The following is a 14,001-nucleotide window of genomic DNA, read 5'->3' as shown; positions in this document are numbered from 1 at the left end:
TCGAAAAAAAAAACACACCAAATGTTTAGTTTAATCAAGTGTGAGTTACGAGACTGGAGTGTATATGACTCACGGAGTGATTTTTTCCCCAGTGGAGTTTTTCTTTTCCATGTGCAAGATACGGAAAATTGGGAAAATATTGCAGTTCGTTAATTTTACTATATTGCAGGAAGTTAAGTTAATTAAGTTCTAGCAAGAAGCTGATTTTTAAGCCTTCTCAATGTTTGTACAGTGTCTAAACTCAGGGTAGTGATTTCTTTTTCTTATAAACCTTCAGGATAGATCAACAATGAAGAGAAAACCAGTGTTTATGATAGTATTCCTACTTGGAACACTTGCCCTGCTAGCCGCTGGGCAGGAAGTATGTCCCGAGCCATGTAACTGTGACTGCGAAGAGAGTATGTCCTGTGTCGACTGCTCTGGGCGTGGACTTACCGAGCTGCCAGTGTTCGTCGATATGAACGTAAGTAATCCTTACCCACACCCATTTGAAAAAAATGCTATACCGAGTACTCCACCTTTGTGTAGATCGAGATACTGGACCTCTCCGATAACATGTTCACCACGATACCAGCCGAGCTGGGTCAATTTCGCCGGCTGCATTATCTCGATATGTCCGCGAACGCGATCACCGAACTGCCGGAGGACGCACTGAACGGAATGTCGTCGCTATCGATTTTGATCCTCTCCCAGAACAACATCTCCAACTGGGCCGACATTCATCCGAACCGGTTGCTGTTGCCGGCGGGAAACCTTAAGGAGCTCCGGCTAGCCAAGAACCGCTTCACCAGCTTCTCCAGCAACGACGAGAGTTTGGTTCTGACGAGCCTTTCGTTGCGCTACCTCGACCTGAGCGAGTGCAGCATATCGAAGGTATCTGGGCAGGAGGTCATACAGGGGCTGCGCAGTTTGGAACATTTGAAGCTCACCGGGAATCCGATCGAGTCCATCTCCGACATGCAGTCGACGAGTTTGAAGAAGCTAGAGCTTAATAGCTGTAAGCTTTCCACGCTTCAACCGTCAGTTTTCTCCGGCTTAGTTGCACTGAAGGAGATCAACCTGGCACGAAACTATCGACTCTCGCTGGTTCTACCGAACGAGATGGGGCACGTTCAATCAGCTAGCTTGCGGAAGATCAATCTGTCCCACTGCAACATGGACTCGATCGATTTGCAAGGCTTTCCGAACCTCATGACGGCGATCATTCGCGAAAATATGATACGCCAGCTGGGACGGGAATCGTTCAACGGTAATCTGTTGCTCGAGCATCTCGACCTTTCGTCTAACTCGATCAACAGCATCCACCCGGAGGCGTTCCGACTGCTAAAGCACCTAAAAACGCTCGACCTGTCGTTCAACATGATATCGCGCGTCGATGGCAAGCTGTTCAAGAACAACGACCTGCTGACACACATCAACCTGAGCCGCAACTACATCAGCCGCTTTAGCCGCATTGCGGCCGATTCGCTCGTCTACCTCAACATGAGCTGGTGCGAGATACTCACGGTCGACTGGGATGCGCTCGGTGCGATGGGCGAGCTGATCGAGCTCGATCTCTCCAACAACCTCATCTCGGACATCCCGGATACGATCGCTTCCGGTACACTGCAGACGCTCGATCTCAGCATGTGCCGACTTTCGACGCTTCGCAACACGACACTGTCCGGCCTACCCGAGCTCACGAGGATCAATCTGTCCGGCAATCGGTTCACGACCCCATTTCGAGTGGACTTCTTCGACCGGAATCCGTACCTCAGCGAAATCTGGCTCGGAGATAATCCGTGGCGCTGTGACTGCCGGAGTGATGACTTTTTCCAGTTTTTCCAATACCTAACCGATCCACCGGGACGGGTAAGTTAGACTTCCATAGGAATTGTCGGTTACACTCAATCTCTACTGGCTTCTTTCCGCAGATTGGTGATCGTAAGAACCTGCAGTGTAATGCTCCGGAAGATTTCTTTGGAGCCTCTTGGGAGGGAGCGTGCCGATCCGTCTGGTACCCATACGAAACGATGGGTAATGCTGAGCGTGTCTGGACCTGGCTGATGGTGTCCATACTGGCATTTTTCGGTGTTTGCTGTCTCATTTCGTCGATAAGAAAATTCATCTCCACGCGGAAAAAACTTAATGATGAGCGGGAACGAGCTGAGAACCTGCAGGAATTGCGTGAAATGTAAGTATAGGATGAAGACGCCTTTCGGAACGGTTAAAGATATCAGACATTTTGTTTCCAGTGCCCGGGAAAACCGCGTCCGATTGCAAAATGATGCACCACAAAACGCTCCCGACGCTCGAGAATCCCGACCGCCGTGCTACGAAGATGCGCTTCTATTGCCCAAGCTGGATGCCGCTTCGTTCGCTTCCCTCGATGAGCTACTGTTGCGTGGTAAACGGAAGAAACGACGTCGCCATCGTAGATCTTCCGGAACCGATGCCAAAGATGACGACGACGACGAAGAGGAGCGTATACAGCTACGCCAGAGATCGAGGACACGTAGCGAAGATGTTCTTTCCCGCCGGATAGACACTTCATCTGGCCCATCTGCGGTGGTTCAATCGATCTACGAACGTCCAACATCGACCCGTGTGGTCACGGAAGCAGAAGTGATGGTACACACAAGCGGTAGAAGACGGTCCGGATCGGTCACACTGGAGGACAGAGATCGCGAAGAGGACGAGGAACTGCATTACCACTCGATCGACATCCTCAGTCTTCAGCATCAGCCGTCCTCGGCAAGTGGTCGCTCGGGACCGATGGGGGAGTCAACATCGGCGACACCACGAGTGGGCTCGAGCCAGAGTGGTCCGATCACACCGATCGAAAACTTTACCGCCCACAGCCACAGTCCGTACGCCAAACGTAAGGTGAAGCCTTTGCAGCACCTCAATCCAAACGGGAGCATCGAGGAGATTACCGATTTCGCCGACCGGAAGACAAGCCCATATGCGAAACGGCGCAATCCGTTGCTGTCGAGCTTCCGAAAACTTCCACCCGTACCGGACCGATCACCACCTCCCATTCCTGGGACCGTGCGTACCTCCGATATCAATCTAGTCGAAAACTACTTCGATCCGACAGACCAACATCGACTGGTAGACGAGCTGGACGATTATGCCGTCATACCGATGCTGAAAAACCTATCACCTGCGAGCACGAACGAGCCACAGCCATCTACTTCCAGAACACACCCGATGCTGTTGCAGCCGGCGGACCTGATGGATGATCCACGACCGAATATAAGCGATTCAAGTGAAACCACCAGCAGTGTGAGTATAGAAATAATACAACCATCAGAGTTGAAAAAGTAGACCAAATTTACCGTGTTTGCAAGAGAATTACTTAAGAGGAAGATCGTTCCAAATAGACACAATTTAGTAGTTATATTTAAACATTCTACGTACCCACGACAAGAGCAATCGATGCTTTTTTAAATACACAGCATTAGAATTTTACTCTGTGATTTCATTGATAACTACCAACATTCGAAAGTGGATTTCACAAAATATTTCCTTATTCTTACAGTAATTGAGAAGCAACAAATTTTATTCTTAAATTTTCATAAAACCAACGGTTATATTTGAAACATTGTTTAGCTTTGTTATAATTAGCTTGAGTTTGTTAAATCCTTAGTTACCTTGGGCATTCAACCAGCTTAGATATGGTTATCTTGTATTTGTGAAATATTTCAAGCACGAATTATTCATAATGAAATATTTCCGGATTTTGAAATTTCAAATTAATTCGAAAAAACCGTTATAGTCACCTGTTCATTTAAACGTTTGCATTACTCATTACTTCCTTTTCAAATGATTCTGAATAGAATAAACTAGAAATGGACTTTTCAATCACATACAGTTTCTCACCAAACGCAATAAAATCAACAGTTGAATACTCTTTCGTTATATGTTTCTTCTTTCATAAGTTTCTTTATTACAGCACAAAATAAAACGACAGTCATATATTGTTCGAATTTTGTTTTCCCTCCCCAGCAGTGTGGTTTTTTCCTTTCCGACGCATCGATGCATAAATTATTTGTTAATTTAAATACACTCCACCACACCACACCATCGAACAGTGGCATCGTCCATACAACGGAAAGCAGCCGGGAAAACGGCACCATCATGACCCTATCGCTTTTGTCCTTCTGCTCAGCTCTTCCCAAATGTATAACTAGCTTAGCCTGTCTTTAAAAACTACCTACAACAGTAACACCTCCTCCAATGCCTGCCACCTGCGCGATGCGTCATCGGTTGGTCCGGGGTCCCACTGCACACACTAACTAGAAGCTCGTCGAAAAGCGATCCTAAAGCAAATTCCCTACATCGTGTAAAACATACCCCGCGCTACGAAGCACTTTCAACAACAAAAGGTCAACATAAATAAGAAAAACGGGCCGGTGCTGCAGATGGAAACTGAAGGTATGCTAGTATTCAATCTTGCTACGGACGACCAGCCCAGTCCCATGCTGGACACCATTAGGTCGAGAAGCGGATGGAAAGAAAAAAACACTACCCATTGACGCATGGCTTTTGGAGGTTTCGTGTGAATTGATTTCGTCTATTTTTTGTTTCTCTTACAGTCGTTTACAATTATTCTAACTATATTCGCACTTCCCGTGTCACACTCCCTACTTTGCTTCTCTATCTCTCTACGGGCTGCTTTTCGATTACCGTCTTTACACCTTCCATTCAGCAGAAATTTAATTTACAACGCCTATACAACAGCCCATATAGCGACAAGAAGAGAACGAAACATTTTATAACATTAATCATAACGGCCGTTTCTTACTCCTATGATGAACGACTGGTGATATGAACTAGTAAAGACTTGCAGCCACCTGTTGTTGCGTCTCTCTGCTTTCTGCCCGCCCTCAGCGAGGCTTTGCTGCATCGGACCACCTCGGTCCTATCCTTCCTTCCTTCCTGACTGCTGCTGCTGCTGCTGCTTCGTAATGCTGAAGCCAAAGGCTCGTCGTCGTCGTTACGGCCCTCAGCCTCGTTTTCGAACTACATTTCGTTACACGCTAATGGTTTTCCCCCCGTATTTTTTGTTTTGCGGGGTTTTCTGATTTTTGTTTCTTTCATTCGTTACGCGGCTAGACATTCACCATTCGGACGCGGCGATTGGCGATTTGGCAAATTTTCAAGACGAATGTCTACACGCGCGGGCGCTCTCCCCCTGCCTCCCCCAGCTGCCCACAACCAGCCACCAGGTCGGTACTATTCTCTAGGGGGGTGCGGGTTGTGTGTGTGTGTGGAGGGGCGGAAGTAAGTTCTCGCTTCTTTCCATCCATCCTCCTTAAAGACTATGTACAATTTCTCTGACGAAGTTGCGATAGAGCAATATAGAATAGCAAAATCGTTCGCGATCACGCTCTAAAACAAAACAAAACTAAAAAAAAAGGCAACGAACCGCACAAGGGTTAGAACGTCCAGTCCAAGGGGGAGGAGAAAAAAAATACAAAAGAAGGGAAGACTTTGGTTGCAGAACGAGGAATAATATAGGCACTAATGCGATGAGTTTTTTCGCGGTGTTTGTGCTTCACGAAAACCGGCGACCCTATAGCGGTCACGGATGGAGGAGTCGCGGGGGATAGGTGATGGGAGGAGGGGGGTGATGGAATTAAAAACAAACAAACAACGAATCGGATCTTCAATCCCCGTGACGTCGCGCAACCTCGGTACCTCGGCTTAGTACGGGGCATTAGATACGATGGCTTAGACAAGGGCGATGCGACGCATTTTTGGGCTCCCGGCTTCTCTCACCACTTTGCGCGCCGGGATTAAGATTAGTCCCCTCGTCGATGTCCCTACGGTGATGGTCGAACGATAACGGAACGGGGAGTCTGCGAGGCCCGCAAGCCCCGAGGAGGGCGGAAGACGCCACCATCGACGTCACGCACGGTCACGAGGAGCCACAACGCGGGCGCCTCGACGGAGTGTCACGAGGCCTCCGGGGGTTTGCGCATGGAGCTCCCACCGCCGCTCGTGCGGCGTCCCTAGAACTTCTGGTCGTCCATTGTGGTGATGATTTCGCCGGCCCGCGAGCGACTCCTCGTCACCAGGATCGGCGTCTTCGGTTTGGGCGTCTCGGTGAGCTTGATCTTCACCCGTCCCGTCTCGGGCGAGTACACCGGACTGTAGCGGTCCGACTTGGGCGAGGTAGGCACGTAGATGGGGCTGTAGCGCTTCGAGCGGGGTGACTCCATCGGCGGTTCCGCCAGCAGATGGCCGTCGGAGTCGGTCGCATCCGGCACGGCCGGCGGTTTGTGCACCTGCTCGCCACCGTTGTGCAGCGCTCCGTTCCCATTCGGTAGTGTCGTCGTGTTATTGTTGTCCGACTCGGGCCCCCGACCACCGGTGCGTTCCGCCGGGATCGGTTTGAACGACTCCATGGGCTTTTCCAGCGAGGTCCGCTGCGGTTTCACGGGAGTGAAGGCTGTCTTCTTGGGATCGCCGAATACCTTGTCGTAGTCACTCTTGCCCATCAGTGGCGCCTGCTCGGGCGCACCTCCACCGGCCACACCATGGCCATTCCGATCGCCCGGTGCTTTCTCCAGCAGGTTTTTATTCATCTCCTTCAACTCGCGTCCCTGGTTGGCCGTCTCCACGTCGTATTTGCCACGACGGTTGCGCGAGTCCGGCTTGCGCTTGCACACTACCATCACGATCAACGATACCACAATGATGCCGAGGATCGCCAGCAGGATGTACGTATTGCGGTTGTCTTCCTCCGGTTGAGTTGCCGCCGTTCTTTCAGACTCATCAGCAATCACTGAAGCACCTCCTTCAGCGTCACCCACTTTCACCCCTCCCATGGCCCCTCCCAGCATTACACGTTCGTTCTGCCGCTCCGTGGCAGTTTCCTCAGTCGTCGCCGAAGTCGGTGAGCTCGTCTCATCGACGAAAATTCCCAAATTCCCGTTCACGGTCGGATATCCGAGGGGTGATTCTTCTTCCTCGTCCTTTTTCACATCCTCCAAACCATCGTCGACGGGGATCGTTTCGGACGTGATGTCAAAGGAACCCGTTTCAACGGCACCAATAAAGCTGGGCAGAAGACCACCGCCACTGCCACTTCCATCGTCGGTGGAGTCCTCATCCTCCCCGGCGTTCTTCTCTTCCGGCTGCTTCTCGGTGTGGGTTCGTAAGCTTGGACTATCGTCACCACTTCCATCGTCGGCAGCTACCAGATTATCGAACACCTTCGCACGGGCCTCCGCTGAAATGCTCGGCTCTCCAAGCGCTGGTCCGTGTCCGGAGGCTTCGTCACCCTCCTCCTCCTCGTTGTTATCCTCGACGATCAGTGGCTCCTGACGTTTCACTTTCTCGCGATTCACGGGCAAAAAATCCGAGTGGAGATCGTCCTCCTGATCGTCGTCCTCGTTCGCAGCAGCGTGATGCGGCTGATCGCCAAGCATCAGCTCGTTGTCGTCCTCGTAGTCGTCCCAGTTGTAGCCCCCCTTGCGTTCCTCCACCACCGACGGGTGGCATACGTCCGACTGGCGCACCTGCAGCCACGGTCGTCCCTTAAACTCCGCCGGTGCCATACACTTGATGTGCTCGTCCGACCACACGTGCCGCGACGTTAGCCAGTTGCGTATGTGCAGCGTCTCGCAGGTGCAGTTGATCGGGTTGTTCGCCAGCTCGATGTACCGGAGCTTCTTCAGCTTCATCAGGTGCAGCGGTAGGTGCGTGATTTCGTTGTGCGTCAGATTGAGCGACTCCACGAACGGTGGAATGCGGGCCAGCTTGCCCGACGTGATGCGATTGTGGCTGAGATTGAGCTTCCGGACGCGCTTGCCCAGGTGGTTCACCTCCGACAGGCGGTTCGCCGACAGATCCAGCTCCGTGATGTTGCGCATGTTCTCCAGCGATGCCGGTATCTTGGTCAGCTCCAACCCAGACAGGACCAGCCGCGCGATCGGTTGCGATTTGTCCATACCACGCAGTCCGGCCACGCCACTACACCGGATCGTGGCGTCGGCATCACAGCTGCACTCCTGTGGACACTGTTCGCCCGTCGTCGTTGACTCCGCAAGGGACACCGGGCTCCACAGGACGCTGGCCATCAGCACCAACAAAACCATCCCGTAACACTGCCTCCTCAACATTTCGCTGCCCATCATCGTTTCTCCACAGCCTCTAACTGGCTCTCGACGGGAACTGGAACTATTTCCCACACACGCCGGAAGTCTCGCTGGAAATAGAAATGAAACACTACATTATTCACTCGCCCGAAAAAAAACCTAAAGGGTGTAGCCCCGCGGGAACCCACCAAAAACGGACCGAAAACGTTGAGAAACGAAAAGATAACGAACTGGTGGTGGACGTTACGCTGCCGTGACCACCGTATGTTCCGACGATCGAACTCGCTTGCGACAAGTGCACACACTTGAGCTGCTTCCTCGCATGGGTGTTCCTATCAGCAGAAGGCGTTATCGATTATTAGGAAGTGCTGATAAGACACGTATCAGTACTTCAGCGTTCCCAGGGTCAGTGAAGAAAATGGTCGGTTATATTCCCAAAAAAAAAAAAAAAAAAACTCATCAAAAGGGTCCGGATTCCACATTCCGGATGAGAGATACTGAGAGTACGCGCGGAAGTGAAGCGTTCCAATAGCTTGGTCTGGACTTTATCTTCCTATTTGAAACGAACGATGGTGGAAGTACAAGCGGTACTAAAACGAATGCCAAACGTGAATATAAACAGCATTTCGTGGAAAATTGACGCATAAATCATTGCTCGAGAAATAAATCATTATCCAGAGTTCAAGGGCAACAGGCCGAGGTGAAATTAGTCGATTCGTAACACCTACGGCGGAGAGTGTTTACATTGCACCACTTGTGCCCTCGGTGCCCTTGGCAACCCAAGAGCTCATGCCAGATCGTAGCTAGATCGTGTTAGATCGTTCATTAGGTGCGTTTCATTTACAGCTTTTCCAATTTTATTCTATCACTAATAACACTTTGCGCCACATTCAACAACATCACATCGCTTCGTTTTACCGATGAGAATAAGTGTGTTTATAAATGTTGGTCTTTCGACAAAGCAATGTTTCATCGCATAGCATAACTTTGTTTAAAAAAGTATATTCTCCATAACTTGGGACTATTTTATGAACTGACGAACTATGTTGGAAGCGATAAATTAATAGGTAATATTTTATTAGAAGAAACATTTATTACCCACTCAAATCCAAGAGATTAAGGCCAGCGGATGGATAGTTTCTCCATCCCAAATTCCTCCCAATGGTCTCTCACTCTCTCTCGCTCCCTCCCCGCGTCCCAGAAAAAACTTGCGCTTCCTTTAATCACCATAAAACGAATCATTTGGAAAGCCGCAACGAGTTTTCGCTTTTTGCAGAACCGCTTTCATTTTCAATGCCGCCCGTGTGAGTCGGGTGGAAGGCCGATCATCGGTCGGTCGCTGATGTTTTGCGCCAGTGCGGACGTCATGTATCGGAACCGTTTCCCAGCTTTTCCTCCCACCCCCCCGGGGGTGGGTTCCGGGGACACCTAGTTTGCGCAATTCATTGAACGACAATTTATTTTTATCGCTCCCACCATGAACTGCCAACAACGTCGAGAATGGTACGTAAAATGGTGGGTCGGTGTCTGCTTCGTGCAATGGCCCGAATATGTGTCCGATCGAGGGCAACATTAAAGCGCGGTCAGTGTCGGCGCCACCTCCTCTGCTAACGTTAGATAAGAGAAGCCCCAATGTGAGGCGAAACAAACAAAAAACTGGGGAAAAAGAAAACTGTATACTTTGCAAACTCGAACGCTCCGAACCAAAAGGATGGTCGGTCACATCTAGCGTCGTTTCGGTGTCAGTAATTGTCGTCGTCGTCAACTCTTGGCCCGATGCAATCTGTACGCGCTGGCGCAAATGCAACCCCATCGCTTTCCACCACCAGCAAAAGCAAGCAAACCTGCTTAATTGTGAGGTTTCCTTCGCTAAGAATAGCCGCAAACAAACGGAAAATCAAATAAATAAACATCCGGCCACCGAAACGCACACCGAAAAGGAAAGGTCACTGTCGCTGCTGCCATTTGCCATCGGCATTTGACGGCCGTTCTCCTCCCGCGTCCGGGTACATTCCCTCTAGCCCAACGCACCCCTTCCATGTCTGGGCGCCAGCCCACCCCAATCCGGAATCCGCTGCACCAAAAACTGCACGGGGCTCGCGAAAGTGAAAGAAAAGTGTGTTCGAAAGGAAAATTTTACCTCATCCGACCAGAAATACATTCCCCCAGGATTTTCTTCTTCATCTATCACTTCGTCGCACACGTAGTACACTTCGTGCACTTGCCATTCTCGAGTGTCTCGTGTTTGTGTGCAACAAATTTGACAACAACCGGCAACAAAAAGGGAAAAAGACGCCAAAGGAAGGAGGGAGGCGAAAATCCGAGCAGGTTGACGTTGGGCGCCAGGAAACGTGACAGAATCCGTACAGGAGCGTTTCGATACACACACCCACACACACACGCAGACCCAGGGGAAGAAACCGTCATTCAAGGTCATATCACATGGCGGTCAGGTTTGACGGACAGGTCCCCCGGGACACCGTTTGACATCCGAGTGAAAATGGCGAATTGCAATACACTACCCGTGTGAGTTTTTGAAAGGAATGAGTCAAGTTTGGGACGAGAAAAAAATAAAACACATTGGTGGACTAAACGAGACGAGTGAGTAATACAATCGAGCTGTTTGAAAATCGATTCTTGAACGCAACTTTGTTGGAGGAGCTCTTGGAGTATCCTTCGTTCTCGACCTGCTGGCGGCTGGCATACTTTTTAATCGCATCATCATTGAAGCGAAGTTATTCAATTGACTTCAATAAATAAAGCTGGCAGAAGCTGTAGCGCAGAAAAAATGTGGAGACTTCTTATCGCCGGTCCGAAAAGAAGACGACGCCGAGACGCTCGCTCCACAGTCGGGCTGAAGCTAATGGAGCGTCATTAGACACATCTCGAAAGCATCTTCGATTACATTCCGGAGACTCCGGACTTGCCATTCATTTGCTCTAATGTACCGGGTACGGCAAGCCGTACCGACGACAGTCGACGAGAATTTGACCGAAGCAGACCGTTGATTCCATCGCCGAGGGAGGGGGACGTCGATGTCACGCGTCACTTCTACCCCGTACCAGACCAGGAGATGCGAGATGTTGTCCGAGCATTACCGATTATTACCATACATAACGATCATCCACTATTTGCCCTAATCAAAACAACAATCAACGTTCAACGCAGCCATTGACCACGAGAGAAGAGGGACAACACAAACAACCAACCCGTTCGAAGGGCTGCTGCAAGAAGGAGGGAAGATCCGGTTAAAAAAAAAAGGCAAGGAAAACAGGAAACGATTTGTGGACGCCGTCCCAGTGGGTGGACTGTTTATATGCCATGACTCTGGTGGATGTTATTGGTTCACTGCAGTCAACACTCCAACCACCGGGGACCGTGACCGTGACATTGGTACGCAGTGCAATTTTTATTGGAACCACTTCTCAGCCCCCCCTTCCCCGAGGGACTTTGGGCCATCCTAAGTAAGTACAAAATATCCCTCAACACCGTGCCCTTTCGTCCGATTTATTGCTCGTGCGCTTGCAAACGAACGATTTGCTTCTACAGTTTAATTGACCATCCTCGCGCGGCCACAAAACATTCCTTTCGCGGAACATAATGAGGGCAATAATTGGTCCCCCCGTCTAGCGTAGTTGACATACGCGCATAAACGGGCGTAAGGAACTACATCGGAATGACACTCAAGACAGATGATAAATGATGCTTGACAAAGTACACATTAAATGTATGGGGGATTTTGATTGCAATCAACCCAGAACCGGGGGGTATTTATAGACGATATGTTTATGTATCAAACGATTTTATCTAGTTTCATTTCTCCTCCAACAATGTAGTATTTCCAACGAATCCATTATTTTTCTTATGTCATTTTTATCTCATGTCATTTTTGACAACTTTTAGTAAAAAATAAAATAGCATTAATATGTTTATGTATCAAACGATTTTACTAAGTTTCATTTCAGCTCCAACAATGTATTTCAAACGAATCCATTACGTTTCTTATGTGCTATTTACATTATTTAATTTCTTATAATGTTTTATAACTTTTAGTAAACTAAGACTTGATTTCATAAGAAATGTCCAACGTTTACTAGCATAATTTTGAACTAGAAATAAAACATCTGTTTATTTGAATTCGCTTTACAGCATCAAATAAATATCGTGTTGTCCACAACTGTGAACTGTGAAAACCTGACGACTTCATGCAAGGATAGCGCTTAACCCGCAATGTATATTCGAACCATTTTTAGAACATAATTAAGATCAAAGGAAATGCATGAGAAGGCAAATTTGACATCTCACGACATTCTTTTACTAAGAAAGGAAAAAAACCTCAGCACACCAAAACGGGAGGGCGCAAAGCGAGAAATGCCTTCGTTCCCGTGACCTCCTGTCAAAAGGGGCTACGATTGCCAAGGATCTTGAAACAAACCGGACAAACCGAGCGAAGGACGCGGAAGTCTTCGGAACGTTTTAAAGATCAAGAGCACGGAGCTTAAAACGGCACACGGGAAAACCTTCCCAACCGATGACCCCAGCACGAAGGGTGGGAGAAAATGGTAATGCGTTTAACGTTTCACAATATGCACACAACGTGGACATTCTCGATGTAGGAGATGCGTGGACTTGAATGCATGTAACCACGATGACCGTAAGTGGACTTTAAACGGACCTCCGTACCTCAATATGTCACATTCCTTTCATTTCGGTGCGAAAAGAGCGCGGAGTTTTATGCAAAACCGCGGATGATGTGTTAAGAATGGTTGGATCCGATACGGTCGGACTTGATTGAAGCAACAATTGGCGGAGGATGATCTTTCGGCTGAAAAAGGGGTTTCATCGCCGACACAACATTTTTACATTTGAGAGTTTTGACAGTTTGGAATACAAAAAATGCACTCAGTTTCACACAAGAATTTACAGCCTCTGTGTGTGAGGTGTGTAATTTTGCTCGTACGTACGAACATCACACCTTCAAGGTGCTGGGCCCTGGACCGTCCATCAGGTCCCATTAATCAACATAGGCACGCAATCGCGCAACCGGCGATCTCCGGGCGCTCACGTGTTGACTTTTTCTTTTTTTATTCGCCCCGGATCGTCTTGCCACTCGTCACGCCATCCGTCAGTGTGCTGCTCACGTAAATGAAACCGCGTGCGAAATATCGCGGAACGTCAGGCCGGGAACCTCCACGCTCCCTCCAAGTCTCAGAACTCGTGCCGCTTGTGGAGGAACTCGCATCGGACCGATTAACTTCCGAGATTCCATCACATTTCGTCGCAAGATCAAGTTCTGTTACGGAATTAGCTAGTTAATTACTATCTAAGGGGCATTCTACCTTCAACCTCAGCGGGTCAGCCAAGGCGGCCCCTTCCGAGAAGCGATTTAGCGTCGATCGTACGATCGGTAAAGAAGGTAGCGCCGCGTTCACTCCGGAAGTGAACGATAAAATGTTTTGCCTCATTTGTACAATTTGTAACGTGCTATCTGTTAGGCCTATCCATTACCACCAGTCCTACCGTGATTGCTTGAGCTTTTTTACTTCTTTGGGATTTACGCAAGCAAAACTATTTTTTCAAATCTCGCAAATAATAAGAAAAATCTACCGGACATCCCTTCCACCAGCCAATTGACACCTCCAGCGGTTGCACGTGTTTTTGAGGATGCACAAACAAACAAGACTGGAGATGCCAAAACGTGATCGACCACACTTCAGAGATGGGGCGGGACGTGGAAGAGTCGCGACAAATGGGGCTCGCGCAAACATCTTGTGGAAATAGTACCGCCGCTCAATAATTATGCAAACACCCGCGTGACACTTCGGGGCAGGACGTGAGTCAACGGGAGTATCTCGATTAAGTCATGCCTTTGCCACTCGCGGCCCGTTGGATGTTGGTGCGTATCTTATCA

At 49.1% G+C, this 14,001-nt stretch overlaps 2 protein-coding genes and 1 long non-coding RNA gene across 3 annotated transcripts in view; 1 reads left to right on the top strand and 2 right to left on the bottom strand.

The window, feature by feature from the left end:
* Positions 1–289: 289 nt before the first annotated feature.
* Positions 290–3,447, top strand: LOC131261834 (uncharacterized). Its single transcript, XM_058263675.1, has 4 exons — positions 290–463; positions 529–1,851; positions 1,914–2,173; positions 2,235–3,447. The coding sequence occupies exons 1-4, from the start codon at positions 290–292 to the stop codon at positions 3,307–3,309; spliced, it is 2,832 nt and encodes a 943-aa protein (XP_058119658.1). The 3' UTR covers positions 3,310–3,447.
* A 2,552-nt stretch (positions 3,448–5,999) lies between these two features.
* On the bottom strand, positions 6,000–8,072 carry LOC131265288 (protein windpipe). The gene has a single exon (XM_058267549.1). It carries the CDS (start codon positions 8,070–8,072, stop codon positions 6,000–6,002), a length of 2,073 nt encoding a protein of 690 aa, XP_058123532.1.
* Positions 8,073–8,075: 3 nt separating this feature from the next.
* Positions 8,076–14,001, bottom strand: part of LOC131261847 (uncharacterized) — a 43,602-nt gene continuing 37,676 nt past the window's right edge. Inside the window, exon 3 of the long non-coding RNA XR_009178208.1 lies at positions 8,076–8,200. This is a non-coding gene — a long non-coding RNA (uncharacterized LOC131261847). The remainder of the gene's footprint in view (positions 8,201–14,001) is intronic.

Source organism: Anopheles coustani, chromosome 2 (assembly GCF_943734705.1).
Source record: "Anopheles coustani chromosome 2, idAnoCousDA_361_x.2, whole genome shotgun sequence".
Lineage (NCBI taxonomy): Eukaryota > Metazoa > Arthropoda > Insecta > Diptera > Culicidae > Anopheles > Anopheles coustani.
Note: the sequence above shows the minus strand (reverse complement) of the source record. Positions and strands in the feature narration are given on the sequence as shown.